General features: G+C 59.8%; 1 protein-coding gene across 7 annotated transcripts in view; it reads left to right on the forward strand.

The window, feature by feature from the left end:
- DIS3L2 (DIS3 like 3'-5' exoribonuclease 2) overlaps window positions 1–13997 on the forward strand; it is a 347338-nt gene extending 333341 nt beyond the window's left edge. For all 7 annotated transcript variants that reach the window (XM_042950509.1, XM_042950514.1, XM_042950513.1 and 4 more), the window contains 7 exons: window positions 5770–5953; window positions 6542–6628; window positions 9615–9762; window positions 10155–10285; window positions 10456–10560; window positions 11951–12052; window positions 12735–13997. In XM_042950509.1, coding sequence (XP_042806443.1) covers window positions 5770–5953; window positions 6542–6628; window positions 9615–9762; window positions 10155–10285; window positions 10456–10560; window positions 11951–12052; window positions 12735–12863 — 886 coding nt within the window. In that variant the 3' untranslated portion in view covers window positions 12864–13997. The remainder of the gene's footprint in view (window positions 1–5769; window positions 5954–6541; window positions 6629–9614; window positions 9763–10154; window positions 10286–10455; window positions 10561–11950; window positions 12053–12734) is intronic.
- Window positions 13998–14094: the final 97 nt, after the last annotated feature.

Here is a 14094-nt window from a genome sequence, read left to right on the forward strand (position 1 = left end):
TGGTTTCGAGCCCCGCGTCAGGCTCTGTGCTGGCAGCTCAGAGCCTGGAGCCTGCTCCAGATTCTGTGTCTTCCTCTCTCTCTGCCCCTCCTCTACTCAGGCTGTCTCTCTCTGTCTCTCTCTCAAAAATAAACATTAAAAATTTTTTAAAAAAAGAAGTAAACCACAGGGTGCCACTAGAATTAGGGAGGCCGGTTGGTCAATGCTGGAGGCCTGACCGAGGTGGTGGCTTTGGGGCAGGAGGGCAGCAGGAGCCTCCGGGGATCCTTCTGCATGTTCAGCCCAAATCCTTGTCTTGGGGCACCCAGCCGGTCACATTCACGGCATGCACGAAATTGTCCTATTTCGTTAAGGCCAAGCACTCGTATATTTGCATCTCCATTTGTCGGGTAAATAAATTGAGACTCAGAGAGGTTTAAAAATGTATCTGCAGTCCCGCAGCTTGTGAGGGGCAGAGCTGGAAGTCCAGGCAAGCTACTGAGCTGGTGGCCACTCGCCTCTCCTCTCCACATGGCGTGGCCTCTGCACACGGAGCGAGGAAGGGAGCAGGACAAGTAGCAGGAGAGGTGAAGAGCAGGAACCTCGCCGCAGGCCACCACCCTCCCTGTCCCTCGAGGGGCTTCTTGGCCACAGACACACCCAGGCCCCTAAGTAACAAAACTCCCGGAGCGAGGGTTTCCCAGCCGAGCAAGGGCGCGTTCAGTCCAGGCCCCGGATGGCCGGGAATGGGCACCCTTCCTCCGAGAGGGCAGATGTTTTACCCCATCTCTCATTTCGCCCCTGTGTGACCCCTGCCAGGTAGAGCATCCTTTCCCAGACGTCATCCCTCAGGCTGTGACACAAGTTCAGTCATCAATACGCGGTAAATGCTGCCTCTGGTAGCTTCTTGTAGTCCTGATACACGTTAGCGTCTCAAAGGTGAAGGGATGTCCCATAAGAAAAACGTCAAATAAAACCCCGCCCTAGCGTCTCCTATATATTAGTACTTTTTTTCTTTAAGTAACGTTACTGCATTTTAGAAAACACCGTTCTGGACCAAAGTCGTCTCTGCTGTGTGAGGAGTGTGTATACTTGTGAGTAGGTTGCTTGTGGCTTTTGCCCGCCCTCTGCCGTGGCGGGTGAGGGACTCTGACAGCTCTAGACTTGTTCGGCTTCTCGCTGGGACGAGAAGCCTCTCACCTGCCCCTCCGCCTCCCCCCCACCCCCCACGCCCAGCACCTGGAAGCCCAGAGCACAGGTAAGTGGGATCCTGAGAACGAGTGCTGACGAGCTGGCATCCTGGTTCGGCCCCCAGCCAGCTGTGCGGCTGTCTGTCACAGACCCCCCCCCCCACAAGACCTCCAGAGTTGTGGGTCCCCAGTGGCACTGGGCTCCAAATGCTCAGCAGATGTCAGGACTGGAATCAAGGCCCCATCTCCAAGGGCTTGGCTTGCTGTTCTGGAAGGTGATCCTGGTCAGTCCTGAGCCCCCCTTTAGAGCACTTGCCGGGAAGTTGCTGACTTCAAACCCCCTCCCCTGCCACCTTCCCAGCAGGGCTGAGTGATCTCATGCCTGAGAGCAAACATCACACGCTGGAACAGAAGGAGGGGACGGGTTATGACCAGGGCAGGTACCCAGATTGGGGAGCAGAGCCCAAGGCCACGGCGGCCCACAGGCCTCCGTCCCCACCTCCCAGACTGCAGCGTGTGACATTTGCTCTCAGGGGCACGTCCTAACCACCCAGAACAGCTTGGGGCATCGTCTGAGGCCTGCCTGCTGGGTCTGTGCATGCAGCCCTGGCCCCCAACAGGGGAAGGAGATCAGGGTGAAGGGATGCCATCTGTCCACGTGTCTCTTCCGATCACCCTGCCTTCCCTCAGAGCGCAAGCCTTCAGCCCCTTTGACTACGGAGAAAAACACTGAATGGGAGCCCAGAGACCCCTAGACCACAGGCTGCAGGGCTGCAGTTTATAAACTAAGGCTCTTTCCTGCCCAGAAGTTCCTGGGTTCTAAGCTGCTCCTGCCACGTCCCAGGTCCTGTGGAAGGAAGATGCTGGGGGCCCCCTGCTGGCCGATCCGTGGAACTGACCCATGGTGGGTCGGGGGCAACCTGTTGAACCCAACGAGGGGGACTTTGCAGGCCTCAGATGAGAGCAGAGACATCCACCTGGCCCACCCCCAGTAGCTGCCAGCCCAGTTCTCCCTCCGTGATGCCTAGCCCTGTTTTTGACAGTGAATTCTGAACTCCGTGGAATCTGGCTGCCGGCCGCTTGGCATTTCCTTGGCCTTCCTGTTCCCACACTCCACTGGGGACCGTCCTCCAGCAGCAATGTGTCCCTCCCAACCACCCCAGGATGGCTGCCACAATGCTCCAGGCCCCGCTTCTGCTTCCTTGTCCTCACAGTTTGTGTGTTCTCTCTACCCCTCCCTCTCCCACCTGCTGGTATAAGAAGGATGTTAAGGACAGGTTGTGAGGAAATGGTCCCTGCCGCTATCCTAGAACACTAATGAGCCGTGGCAACACCCAGGGAGTCCAGGCTTATTGCTACACCACCTCCCAGTTTGGTGACATTGACGTTTTCCTGGGATGAATGCTTGATATCAGCAAACCATCTTGGAGAGCGTCCCACGGGCTACCCTCTTAACTCCTGCCTCCCTGTCATGAGGGAGGCACTGAAGACACTCGGGGAGAAATGAGCCCCTGGGAGGCACCACAGGACCTCTCCAAGGTCAGCCTCTGCATCTCAAGCTTTGCCAGACTTTCTTCTCTCCAGGTTAACGAGAGCACACTTGTGTTTCTCCCACCGGCTTCAGGAGACTCGTGGGACTGCACTGGGGGTCCAGGGAGGAAAAGTAGTGGGGTCGCTGGAGAAGCAGCTTGACTTGGTTCTTTTGTCACTGCCTGAGGCTCTGGGCATTGGCTGCACCCTCCTCATTCCCTTCCTTCCTATTCTTATCCTTACTTGAGACCATGAGAGATGAGGTGGGAGAGCCCCTGCAGAAAGTGGGAACAGATGCAAGGCTCTGCCTGGGGAGGCACCCCATGCATTCTGTTCCTTTGACCCGAGCAGTGGGAGTCAGGTGGAGGGGACAGGCTGGAACACCACAGCCCAGCCTTCTCCTTCTCTGCTCAGCACTCCCAGCCTGCATCCTGACCACAACCCTGCTATGGGGGCATGCTGCGCCCTGCTGGCCACACTGGCAAAACACAGCCCAGGGTCAGCCACAAGGTTTATATAGGTGTTCCCTTTTCAACCAAGCTTGCAGCTGGGCTGGAGACTCCAGGGCTCCAAGGAACAGACCGTGTGCCCCCCACCCACAAGGACTCTCAGACTGCACGGGGAGACAGGTCTAGAACCGTCTGGCACCCAGTAGTGTTTGTTGAGTGAACAGATGAATGAATGAAGGTATGCCATCTGAAGCATTTAGGTGATAATGGTCTCTAGTATCAGACATTTATTGAGCAGGAACTGAGACTTCTCTTGGGTTGACAAGATCTAAATAGGATGATCAAGTATGGAGAGTCAAACAGTGCTAGACTATGACACAGGTGACCATAGAACAGCCTGGCTCTTGTTGCCAGATGGCTAGTTAGCAGTAAGTACCCAGGGGGGTGATGGAGACGGCCTTCAGGGAAGGTGAGGAAAAGGCAAATAAGGGGGGATCGATGGCAGGGATGAAACTTACAGGGCAGAGTACAGACTGGAGGTTTGGTGTGGAAGGCGGGGAGAGAGGGAAGCACATCCTGTGTCTTAAGGCCGATGACGTGCCAGGCACAGGGTCTGCCCTTGTGACATGTGTTACTCCCATTGGTTTGCACAACCGCCCTGTGAAGCAGGTGCTACTACCCCTATGCTGCATTTGAGGAAAAGGAGGATTGGGAAAGGTCCGTGTTGTGCAGGGCCCTACAGCAGATGCATCGAGCCGGGGTTCAGACGTCCCTCCACTTGGGAGATGGTGATTGGGTTCAGGTGCCTGAACTCAAAGGTTTTTCAGCGGGAAGTGATGTGCACAAGGACAGATTGGGGAGCAGAGGGAGGCAGAATGGTCATTTAAGTGGCTGTTACAGGGGGGCGTGGGTGGCTCAGTCGGTTAGGTGTCCAACTTCGACTCAGGTCATGATCTCACGGTTTGTGGGTTCAAGCCCCGCATCAGGCTCTGTGCTGACAGCTCAGAGCCTGGAGCCTGCTTCGGATTCTGTGTCTCATTCTCCCTCTGCCCCTACCCTGCTTGTGCTCTGTCTCCCAAAAATAAATAAATGTAAAAAAAAAAAAAATTTTTTAAATGGCTGTTACTGCACAGTAGGGTATAAAGGAACTCCTCATTCTACACACAGGGTTTCCTTCATGTACAAGGGCCAGCTGAGACCTGACCCTTCAGTCCTGCACCTGAGCTGTATCCCTGCCCCATGGTGGGCCAGTCCAAAGTCATCCCCACAGAGGAGGGGCTAGGAGTGCAGGCTCGGGTGGGCCTCCTCCCGAGACCCAGATCTGGCCCAGTCCCTCTGGTGGTGCTGTCGCCAGAGGGCCATTTCCAGCCCCTCTTCCTCGTAGAGAGGGCTTCTGGGAGATTGGTTTGTTCTCGGGGCGGCTTGGCAGGCCAAAGCCACACTTCTGCCCTGGCAGGCCCAGTCTGGGGGGAGGAGGGGCTCTGTCAGCTCATGCTCATTCTCCCCCCGCCCCCATCACTGGCTGCTTTTCTTTCCGAGAGCTTGGCCAGGTGACAAGGCTAACCCTGAAACATTACCCACACCTCCAGGAAGAGGAAGTGCGTCCCTGGCCTCCGGCTGCTTGCTGCCAGGGCTCCCGGAGCTTGCTTACTCCTTGACCTCTTCTGCCTCTGTGGGAGAAGCACGGGCTCGACATGCAGCTTGGGGGCCCAGATTAAAGGCAGGGGGGAGACCTCCCTGAACTGAGCGAGACTTTCCCTGTACAGCACACCCTGGCCACGGTGGCCACAGCATGCCCGAGCCCCCTTTCCAGGGGCTTCAGCTCTTATACGTGTGTGTGATCTGTTTATCCTCCCACGGGAGCCCCGGGTGCGGGAAGCAGCATATGGCCTCCTGCCCCAGATGTGGGGGCTGGGGGTGCTGACCTCAGGGCTGTGTGATCCAGTTTCCTATTCTGCCTGCTCCTTTCATCCCCCATCCGTCCCCGGTCCTCTCCCTGGGTCCTTGGTGTACCTTTGTCTCTTGAAGCCATATCTGTTGATACTTGTTTATTCTAATTACACTTTAACTGTCTGGGATTTGGTCACCTCAACTGCACATTTGCCTTGCCCCAGAACGGGCAATCCCTCTTGCCCTCTGCGACTCTCCTGTTCATCTCCCCTGGGGGAGAAGGGAGCCCTGGGTCTGCTGACCGCCTTCCACATACCCCCAGGAAGCCCTCTGAGTTCTCATGGCATACCTGGGTGCCTTGTTTTCGTACAACCGGTGCGCCCCTGAGTGTTCTAGGAGGCTAGTCATTCAGCAGAGCTCCTTACCGAGCACCTTCTTCCAGTCAGGTGGGGTTGGGGTGCTGGGGTGCCAAACACTGGGGCTACAGCAGGGAATAAGACAGATACCATCCCCCCGTCCAATCGGGGACGTGGTGTGCAACCTCACGCATCAGCAGAGAAGAGCGATACAGACTGGTTAGCGCAGAGAGGGGCCCAAGCAGGGGAACAAGCCGGGAGACAGGACGGTGTCTCAAGGCTGAGACTCAAGGGTACATGAGAGCCAGCCCACAGAGAGCCTGGGAGAGAAGGGGAGCAGCAGCCCCTGACCCCTGCTGGTTCCCCCCGCTGCAGGCTCGTGGAGGAGTTCATGCTCTTGGCCAACATGGCAGTGGCCCACGAGACCTACCGCGCCTTCCCTGAGCGCGCCCTGCTGCGCCGGCACCCCCCGCCCCAGACCAAGATGCTCAATGACCTCATGGAATTCTGTGACCAGATGGGGCTGCCCATGGACTTCAGCTCTGCCGGGGCCCTCAACGTGAGTGCCGGGAGTGTAGGGGAGGGGGAGGCCCTAGGGGAGAAAGCCTCCAAGTCACAGAGGCCCTGGCCATGGGCCATGCTCCCCACCAGGACCAGGCCAAGGGAAGCCAGTCGACACCCATCTATCCATGGGCAGGGATCCTGTGGCCAGGGATGGGCGGGGCTTGGGTCCAGAAACTTTCAGTAAGGGGCTGAGATGATTGGAAGCCAGAGAATGTTTTTTACGGTAAGTAGGGTCAAATGTTTCCCGCCTGGATCTAAGCCTTATGGGGCTTGGGGACCCATGACTTCAGCTCCGATCCCACGGAAGGGAGGCTGTTCCCATCTGTGCTGTAAGCCTGGGGTGGGCAAAGAGGCACCTTAGGTCAGACAACTGGAAACCAGTCTCTCCCTCCAGCCAATAAGACACGGACTGACCTCAGAGCAGGACATGGGCTGGGCCCAAAACCCACTGTGGCCATCTGAGCATGGTCGAGCCCCTCAGCATACCCTTCCTCCCCAGAGCCAGGTCTCAGATGGTCAGAGGGTGACAGGGGCCCCAGAGCCAACCCAGGCTTGACTGCGTATCACACGGGTTTGCTTCTAGAAAAGTCTGACCAAAACATTTGGAGATGACAAGTACTCACTGGCCCGGAAGGAGGTGCTCACCAACATGTGCTCCCGGCCCATGCAGGTAAGGAGGGGCCTCATCCCCATCCTCCCTTTTCTCTTAGGAGCATCCATGGCTTCCACACACACAGGAACTAAGGGGAGGGGTGGGAGCACCCCCAGGCAGCACCTAGGACAGGTGAGCCCTGGGCTCCTGAGCCTGATCTGCCTCCTACACAGACTTGCCTGCCTCATCTGCTCAAGGACGGCTTCTGTTAAAGGGCCTCGTTTGAGCCTCACTGCCCCCTTCACGTGGCGTCTGGGGCTCTGTTTCCTAGCAGAAGGCAGGGAGTCCCCACAGGGTGTACGCTAAGCCTTTGGTGCCCAGTCGCCACAAACCAGACCAGCTTAAGGAAGGGAATGGGGCGCTGGTCAGCAACTCAGTTGGACGGGCACCCCGGAGGGGAGAGATTGTCTTGTCTCCTGCAGCAGCCTGCCCAGGGGAGCAGTCATCAGCCCCTACCACGGCTTCTGGACCCCAGGCAGAATTGTCTCCCTCTCTCCAGCTAGGAGAGGAGGATTTAGACCACGGGCCTGTGTCTGCAGGCAGGGTGGCAGGCTGGCAGCCTAGGAGGTAGACAGTGAGCTTGCTCCTAACAGCAGGTCTCAGCCCTCTGGCAGGCACAAGCATCTTGGGAAGGAGCCACCCCACCAGCCTGTCAGGTCAGCGGGAGCCACAGATACTAATGGGACCAGCTCTGGGCCCCAGTCTGGCTGAGGGGCAGTGACAAACCATTTTTCAGGGGCTCAGTCACTGCAGATTCAATCTGTTCACAGGAACCAGGTCACCTCAGCTGGCCACAGCCGATTTATTTTCTGACAGTCATATTTTCTGCCAGGAATGGGGTCATCCGGGCCCGCGTGGTCTGGCTGCCTTTCCCCTGCCCCCAGTCACAATTGTCTGCCCCCACCCAGCCCCTTAAAGCCACACAGAGGGGCAGGTGTGCCTGTGGCCAAGGGGCTCGATGTCACTCTGCCCTCCAGTTACTCTGAAATGCAGTAGCCCCTGGGTCCCAAGATCTACCTGTTGACTGTGCCGTGAGGGCTAATTGGGCTCCCGTTCCCTGCCCCCAGCCTCTGGAAGGCATCCGCCTCCAAGGTCAAACTAGCCCTGGAGCTCCACGGAAAGGAGCCTTCCTCTCCCGAGTCAACCAGAGCCTTTAAATAGAGTGGACTTCTGGCCTTGCCTGCCAGTAAGTGACCTTAACAGCCAGCCTTTGTCTGGGGAGCTGATGGCAGGGGGTTGTTGGACTTTCTGAAGTGCCCCTGTTCTCCCAGTCCTGAGAACTGGGACAAGGACAGGGGACCGGGCAGGGGCGGCAGCAGTGAGCACAAAAGTCCCAAGTAAGGTGCTGGAACTGGGCACCAGGGCTGTCCCCGGAGCATCTGGTCCCTGGGAAAGCCACAGCCCTCACCCATCCCACCCTGCCCAGAGACCCCTTCTCCAGCCAGAAAGGGGACCAGGGCCTCCGTCCTCCTCACCCCTGATCATCTGGGCCGCCCCCGAGAACGAGGCCCGGACGTGGCTTGGAGTGGAGGCTGCTCCCACCTCTCCCGGGGACTTGCCCCGGACATAACCCAGGTCCCAGCAGGAGCTGGAGGGGAAGAGGTCTCAGGGAGCTGAGCCGGCCATCCCCAGCTGTGCCCTGGATTCCAGGGCCGACGTACACAGAGTAACTGGAGCCGCCTGTCCGTTTGGCCAAGTGCAAGGCGGGTGTGTGCAAACGGATCAAGTGAGCGAGCACACAAGGGCGTGACTTTGGCCCTAGATGAGGAACCTGTTCTCTTGCTCCCAGGCAGCAGCGGCGTCCTTGATTCCCAGCCCCGGAAGCTTGGGGACCGCTGGGCAAGCAGCCGCAGGGACGGTGGCCAAGGCTCCCGGATGGCAGAACCACTATGGGCCTGGAGCTACTCGCTGGGCCCCTAGAGAAACTTGGCCTCTCTTCAAGCACCCCAGTCACCGTTTCTCCCCTGCAGAAGGGCATTTTGAACTCAGACCTCTTGCGTCTTGGCTCGGGGCAGCTTGTCAGGGACAAGAAGGGCTGAGGCCGGTGGCTGGCAAACCTCTCCCTCCCTTGGCTGGTGCAGGGTTGAGTATGGGGGGTACAGAGGTGCCAGGGTGCAAGCATCGCCTCTAGCAGGACAGGCGTCGGGGCCAGAGGTCGTGAGGTTGGTCACAACAAAGACTAGGCCTGGGCCACAGAGGAAGAGCCAGGCACCCCCAGTCCATTTCATTCTGGGCGGGTAGTAGGAGTCCTGGGCCTCCTCTGCTACTTCCCATTCCGGCCGCGTGGTGGTGGTGGAGGTGGGCTTCGTGTCCTTGCAGAGCCCCGTAGCCTCCTCGGCGTCTGCTGCTGCCTCCACGGGACGTCTGCGGCCCCTTGTCCAGCATGGCCACAGGCCTCCCCTCTTCTCCCTGTTGCACAGTAGCTGCCCCATCCCCATCCCGTGGAGGGGCAGACCAGAAACAGCTCCCTCCTTGTTGCCGGCGGTAACAGCCCCGAAAAACTCGGCAGCGGCCGGCTGAGGGGGAGGATGAGCTCCTCCCCAGCTGCCCTCACAATTCAGCAGGTGGGCGGCCCTCCCTGAGGGCTCGGGTGGCCGGTCCCACAGGGCTCAGAGGGAGGAGGTTTCCAACCATCCTGAGGTTTCCCAGCACCTCCTGGGCCCCACAGAGGCGGGGTGGGCCCCTTATGGTGCTCTTTGGCCTGTTCTGCGTGCTGCCATCACGAAGGGTCCGGGCAGTGCAGGGCAAGGCCCACGTTTGTCTTCAGCAGGAGAGGGGCATGGGCATCTCGTGGCTCTGCACAGCCTCGTGGCAGCCACACTGGTCCCCTTACAGAGGGTGGCTCCTGGCCTCCTCGGGCCTGTGGTCGGCCACCTGCAGCCTGGCAGTTCAGTCCACCCCCAAAACAGCCCATCATGAGACTCTGAGCATCACAGCCTGGCAGAGCAAACCCCGCCCTGACCCGGCCTGGCCAGGTTCTAAGACTCACCTCCCATCCCCCCAGATGGCACTGTACTTCTGCTCGGGGACGCTGCGGGACCAGGCACAGTTCCGGCACTATGCCCTCAACGTACCACTCTACACCCACTTCACCTCCCCCATCCGCCGCTTTGCTGACGTCCTGGTGCACCGCCTCCTGGCCGCCACTCTTGGTAAGACAGCACTGGGGTAATGCAGGCTTGTGCTCACCTGAGGGCTGCCCAGCCCCAGAGCGGGTCCCATGGCTCTATGTAGAGACTCCAGGGGGCAGACGGCCTGAGCAGCCGGGGAGCCTGGGCCCAGAAACGCCCTCTGTGAGCATGCTGGGGGTGGCTGCAGTGGGGCTCGCTAAAATCCGATACAAAAGCCGGGGCTCGAGGACCCCAACCATGGCTGCCCACCTTGCCGGAGCCTCCGGAGCTGAGCAGCAGGAAGGCCTCTGCCCTGCATGGGTTTCCCAGGCCCCACCTTGCCTGGGCAGGGAGCACCATGCTTCCCGTCACCCAGCCGTGGCCGGCACACGCACAGCACCCTGCCAGCTGCCCCGCACCCACCCTCTTCCCAGGCTACAGGGAGCTGCCGGACCTGGAACCCGACGCCCTGCAAAAGCAGGCCGACCACTGCAATGACCGCCGCATGGCGTCCAAGCGCGTACAGGAGCTCAGCACCGGCCTCTTCTTTGCCATCCTCGTGAAGGTGAGGCCACCGGCCTGGCAGCCCCTCCCCCTCACCTACCCCACTCCCCCTCCTGGGCACCTGTTCACGGGGCGCCCTTAAGGAGCTCATGGGCCTTCGGCAGCTGGGGTGGGCCCTGGGGGGGATGGCATGTCCTGTGGCCAAGCCTTGGCTAGAGCTCCGTCCTGCAGGAAAGTGGCCCCCTGGAGTCAGAAGCCATGGTGCTAGGCGTCCTGAACCAAGCCTTCGACGTGCTGGTGCTGCGCTACGGGGTGCAGAAGCGTGTCTACTGTAATGTGAGTGCCCACGGCCACCCAGGCCAGGGTTAGGGACCTTCCGGGCAGGCACAGTGCTGAAGCGCACCCACTGTGACATGGGAGCCGGGGACCTCATGGCATCTGTTGGAAGCCCTCCCTCCTCTCACAGACCCACCGAGCTGCATCGACTGCACACTGTGCTTTCACTTGCGTGTCCCCCAACCCTCTGCTGGGGTCTCCTCCATATCTCTCTGGTATCTGGGGGTTCCTGGCCCAGGGACACACTAGCGTGGAGGATGGGAGCACAGCGCAAGGTCCTTGATGTCCTCATGTGCACTGGAGAATACAAGCTAAGGCAGTGACAATGGCATGCGGCAGCCGAGTGTATATACCTCCCCGACCTTGCTACCCTCTGCCACCCGGCACCAAGCCCACTTGTCGAGCCACGCCCGGACACCCAGCTGCACCTGCCTAGGATGAGGGATCCAGGCCAAGAGTCAGGCTTGGGCCCCTTCCCGAAGGACCCAGGCAACCAGAGAATGGGCCCCACCCTAACCAGTGCAGGGTGGCAGAGTGTGCAGGCTTTCGGGGCGGAATTTTTTATAGGAATGTGAAGGAAGGAAAGATGAGAGAATGATCCAGGGCCACTCTGGAAACTATGTCCCCTGAAGAGAAGGAAGAGACCGGCCCTTGCCTTGGGTCCTGCCCTGTGTGATTATTTATTCAAGGTTCTTTCCAGGGGCACTTGGTGCCTGTGCCAACGCCATCTGAGGGGCCTGTTTCAGCTGACCTTGTGGTTGGCAGGTCACCACCTGGCCCTTGACCCTGGCTTTGACTTTCTTGACATCCAGAACACTTGGGGGAGTGCAGAGCCCCACACATGGAGTAGAATAAGCATGGAATTAATACAGTGGAGCAAAGCGGAAGAAACAGAATGGAGTCCAGCTGGAATCAATCAGGGCTCTTGCCCTGAAGTTCATTGAGCAGGACAAAAGTTCAGGTCTAGGTCATCAGACAGATTTGGGTCTGCAGACAAGCCAGCCCTCGGCCTGTGTTAACAGACCCAGCACCCGCAGGGGGCGGCACCGCTCAGCCTTGGGTTCCCCGGTCCACCTTGGGCCTCAAGTAGACAGCCCCTGATGAGCCAGGATAGACTCAGCCCCTGCCACTCAGCACTCGGTCACCCTCAGGTCCTGCCTTAACGGAAGATGGCCTGGCAGGGCCTTCCTAAAGCTGGCCGGAGGTAAGAGCCAAAGGTGGGGGTGGTCCGTGGTCAGAGGTCAAGCAGCCGTCTGCTGGGAGTGGGGCGGGGAGCTCTTCAAGGCCGGCCAGAAGCTGCCTCCCAAGCAGTGGGCAGCCTTTCGGGGTCAAAGGTGAAGAGGCGGCACGCAGAGCTTGCACCCCACAACACAGGCGTGTGTACCCCCAGGCGCTGCCCCTGCGGTCCCACCACTTCCAAAGGGTGGGCAAGAAGCCGGAGCTCACGCTTTTCTGGGAGCCTGAGGACCTAGAGCAGGAGCCGGTGCAGCAGGTCAGAACCAGGGGGTGGGGCAGCTTTTCCAGAATGCCACTGTGGGCCCGCCTGCCCCTCAGCTCTCGAGGAGCCTTCCTCCTGCGGCACCCCTGCCCTGCCTGCCCTGCTGCCCCTCCTGCACCCCCACCCCCACCCTCAAGCACTCAAGCTCCCGGTGGGCTTTCAGCTTCTACCTGCGAGACCCACACGGCTCGCCCACATTACCTCCTTCGGGCCACGGCTTTCCGGCCCTGCCTTCCCTGCCTTGGGGACCCACTGCGGGGAGAGGACGGGGTTCTGCCTGTCCCCGTAAAGCAGGGTTTTCATTTTGGGGGTCCTTTTGAGAGTCCGATGAAAACTGTGGACTCCCTACCCCAGAAATTGCACGTAAGGTCTTCCCCACAGCACGCTCTGAAGGCCAGCCCCAGACCCCGGCTGTTTTTGGGACACTGAGCGCTCACTTGTGCGCCAGACGACGGACACAGCTGTGTGTGCTTCCCTCACTTCCCACCGAGGCCCCCTGGCCTCAGTCCCTGAGCAGGCTCGGCTTACAGATGGGCAGACAGAGGCCTAGAGGGGCAGGGCGAGTGGGCCTGGGGCCCAGCTAGATGGACAGCGGCAGGCCCTTGTCCCTCCCGTCCCGCGGGACCGGCCCCTCACGACCCGTTCGGGTCACCACGCTGGCTCTGCTCTGCTGCAGGTCGTGACCATCTTCAGCCTGGTGGAGGTGGTGCTGCGGGCGGAGACCTCGGCCCTCAAGTACAGTGCCATCCTGAAGCGGCCGGGCTCCGAGGGCCTCCCGGGCCCGCAGGATGAGGAGGAAGCGTGACGGTGACGACGACGACCTCCAGCCCAGCCGCACCCCACCCACACCACTGCCCCACCCGCTGGCTTTTAGGAATAGGACCTTTTGACACCAAAGGGGATTTTTAATTTGGTTTTTAACAACTCAGGGTTTTTGTTTTTATTTCTTCGTTTTGTTTTATTTTTGCAGCTCAGTTTTTAAACAAATTGCAGAGAGGAGAGGGTGGGGCCGGACGGAAGGCTGAGGCCCGGCTGGTGCTTAACCAGAGCAGAACAGGACCCGGTCCTCCCGGGAGGCCAGCCCCTCTTCTGCCTGCCCACCCACTGCCTTCCCCTGCCCAGGAAGCCGGGGGTTTTCAGCAAATCAGTGTCATGGAATAAAATCAGGTGTGAATTGCGGTCCGGTGTGTGGGGCACCCCTGGGAGGCCAGGGCCGCAGGGTGCCCCTGGGACCCACGACTGGGGACCTGGCTCGGGCTCCACCCCTCACAGCTGAGCTGAGATCGCCACCCTCCGGAACCTCTCTGTCAGTTCCAGGATGATTCACAGAGCTGGCCACATGTCACACTGTTGCCAGGGCCTCATTCCGGCTGATTAGAAATGTAATTAGTATGCAAGACAGCAAGCTCAGCCATCACCCTGCCTCAAGTGGCTGTGTCCGTCCCTGCCCCCACCACTTCCTCTCTGCCTGCTGGCCTCAGGATGGGGGAGGCACGGGTCCTATAACACCCCCCCCCCCCCCCCGCTTCAGGTCCTAGGCCAGAGCTCTGAGTGGCCCTGTCCACACCCCCTTGGTTCAAGCTGGCCCCTCAGCACCTCCAGCGCCCGTCCCAAACCCTGGCAGCACCCCGAGGGGTCCTGGCCTGCCAGGGGGAAGGAGGGCCCTCAAACTGGCCTTCCCCACCAGGGATGGGAAAATGGGTGCCTGGTGGCCCTAGGCTGGCCTAGTCACCTGCCTGGCATCGTCCTGAGCGCCCACCAGTGGCACCGTCCTCGGGGACCCAGGGACAGAGATGGAGGGCCGTTGGGCGGTGCTGTCTCCCCAGCTGGCCTGACCACGGCCTGCACTCCTTCCCCACCTAACTGGGAAACCACAGATCAGCTTCCCCAGGAGCTGCCAGGAGCGAGGGTGAACGGTGCCCATTTGATCCGGTGGCAGTGAATTTCCTTCAAAGAAAAACTCAGTACGATACCCGGGAGGAGGGCCTCGCAGGAAGTGGAGGGCTGATGGAGCCGCTGCTTTTGCCCACCGGCAG

This window comes from Panthera leo, chromosome C1 (assembly GCF_018350215.1).
Source record: "Panthera leo isolate Ple1 chromosome C1, P.leo_Ple1_pat1.1, whole genome shotgun sequence".
NCBI lineage: Eukaryota > Metazoa > Chordata > Mammalia > Carnivora > Felidae > Panthera > Panthera leo.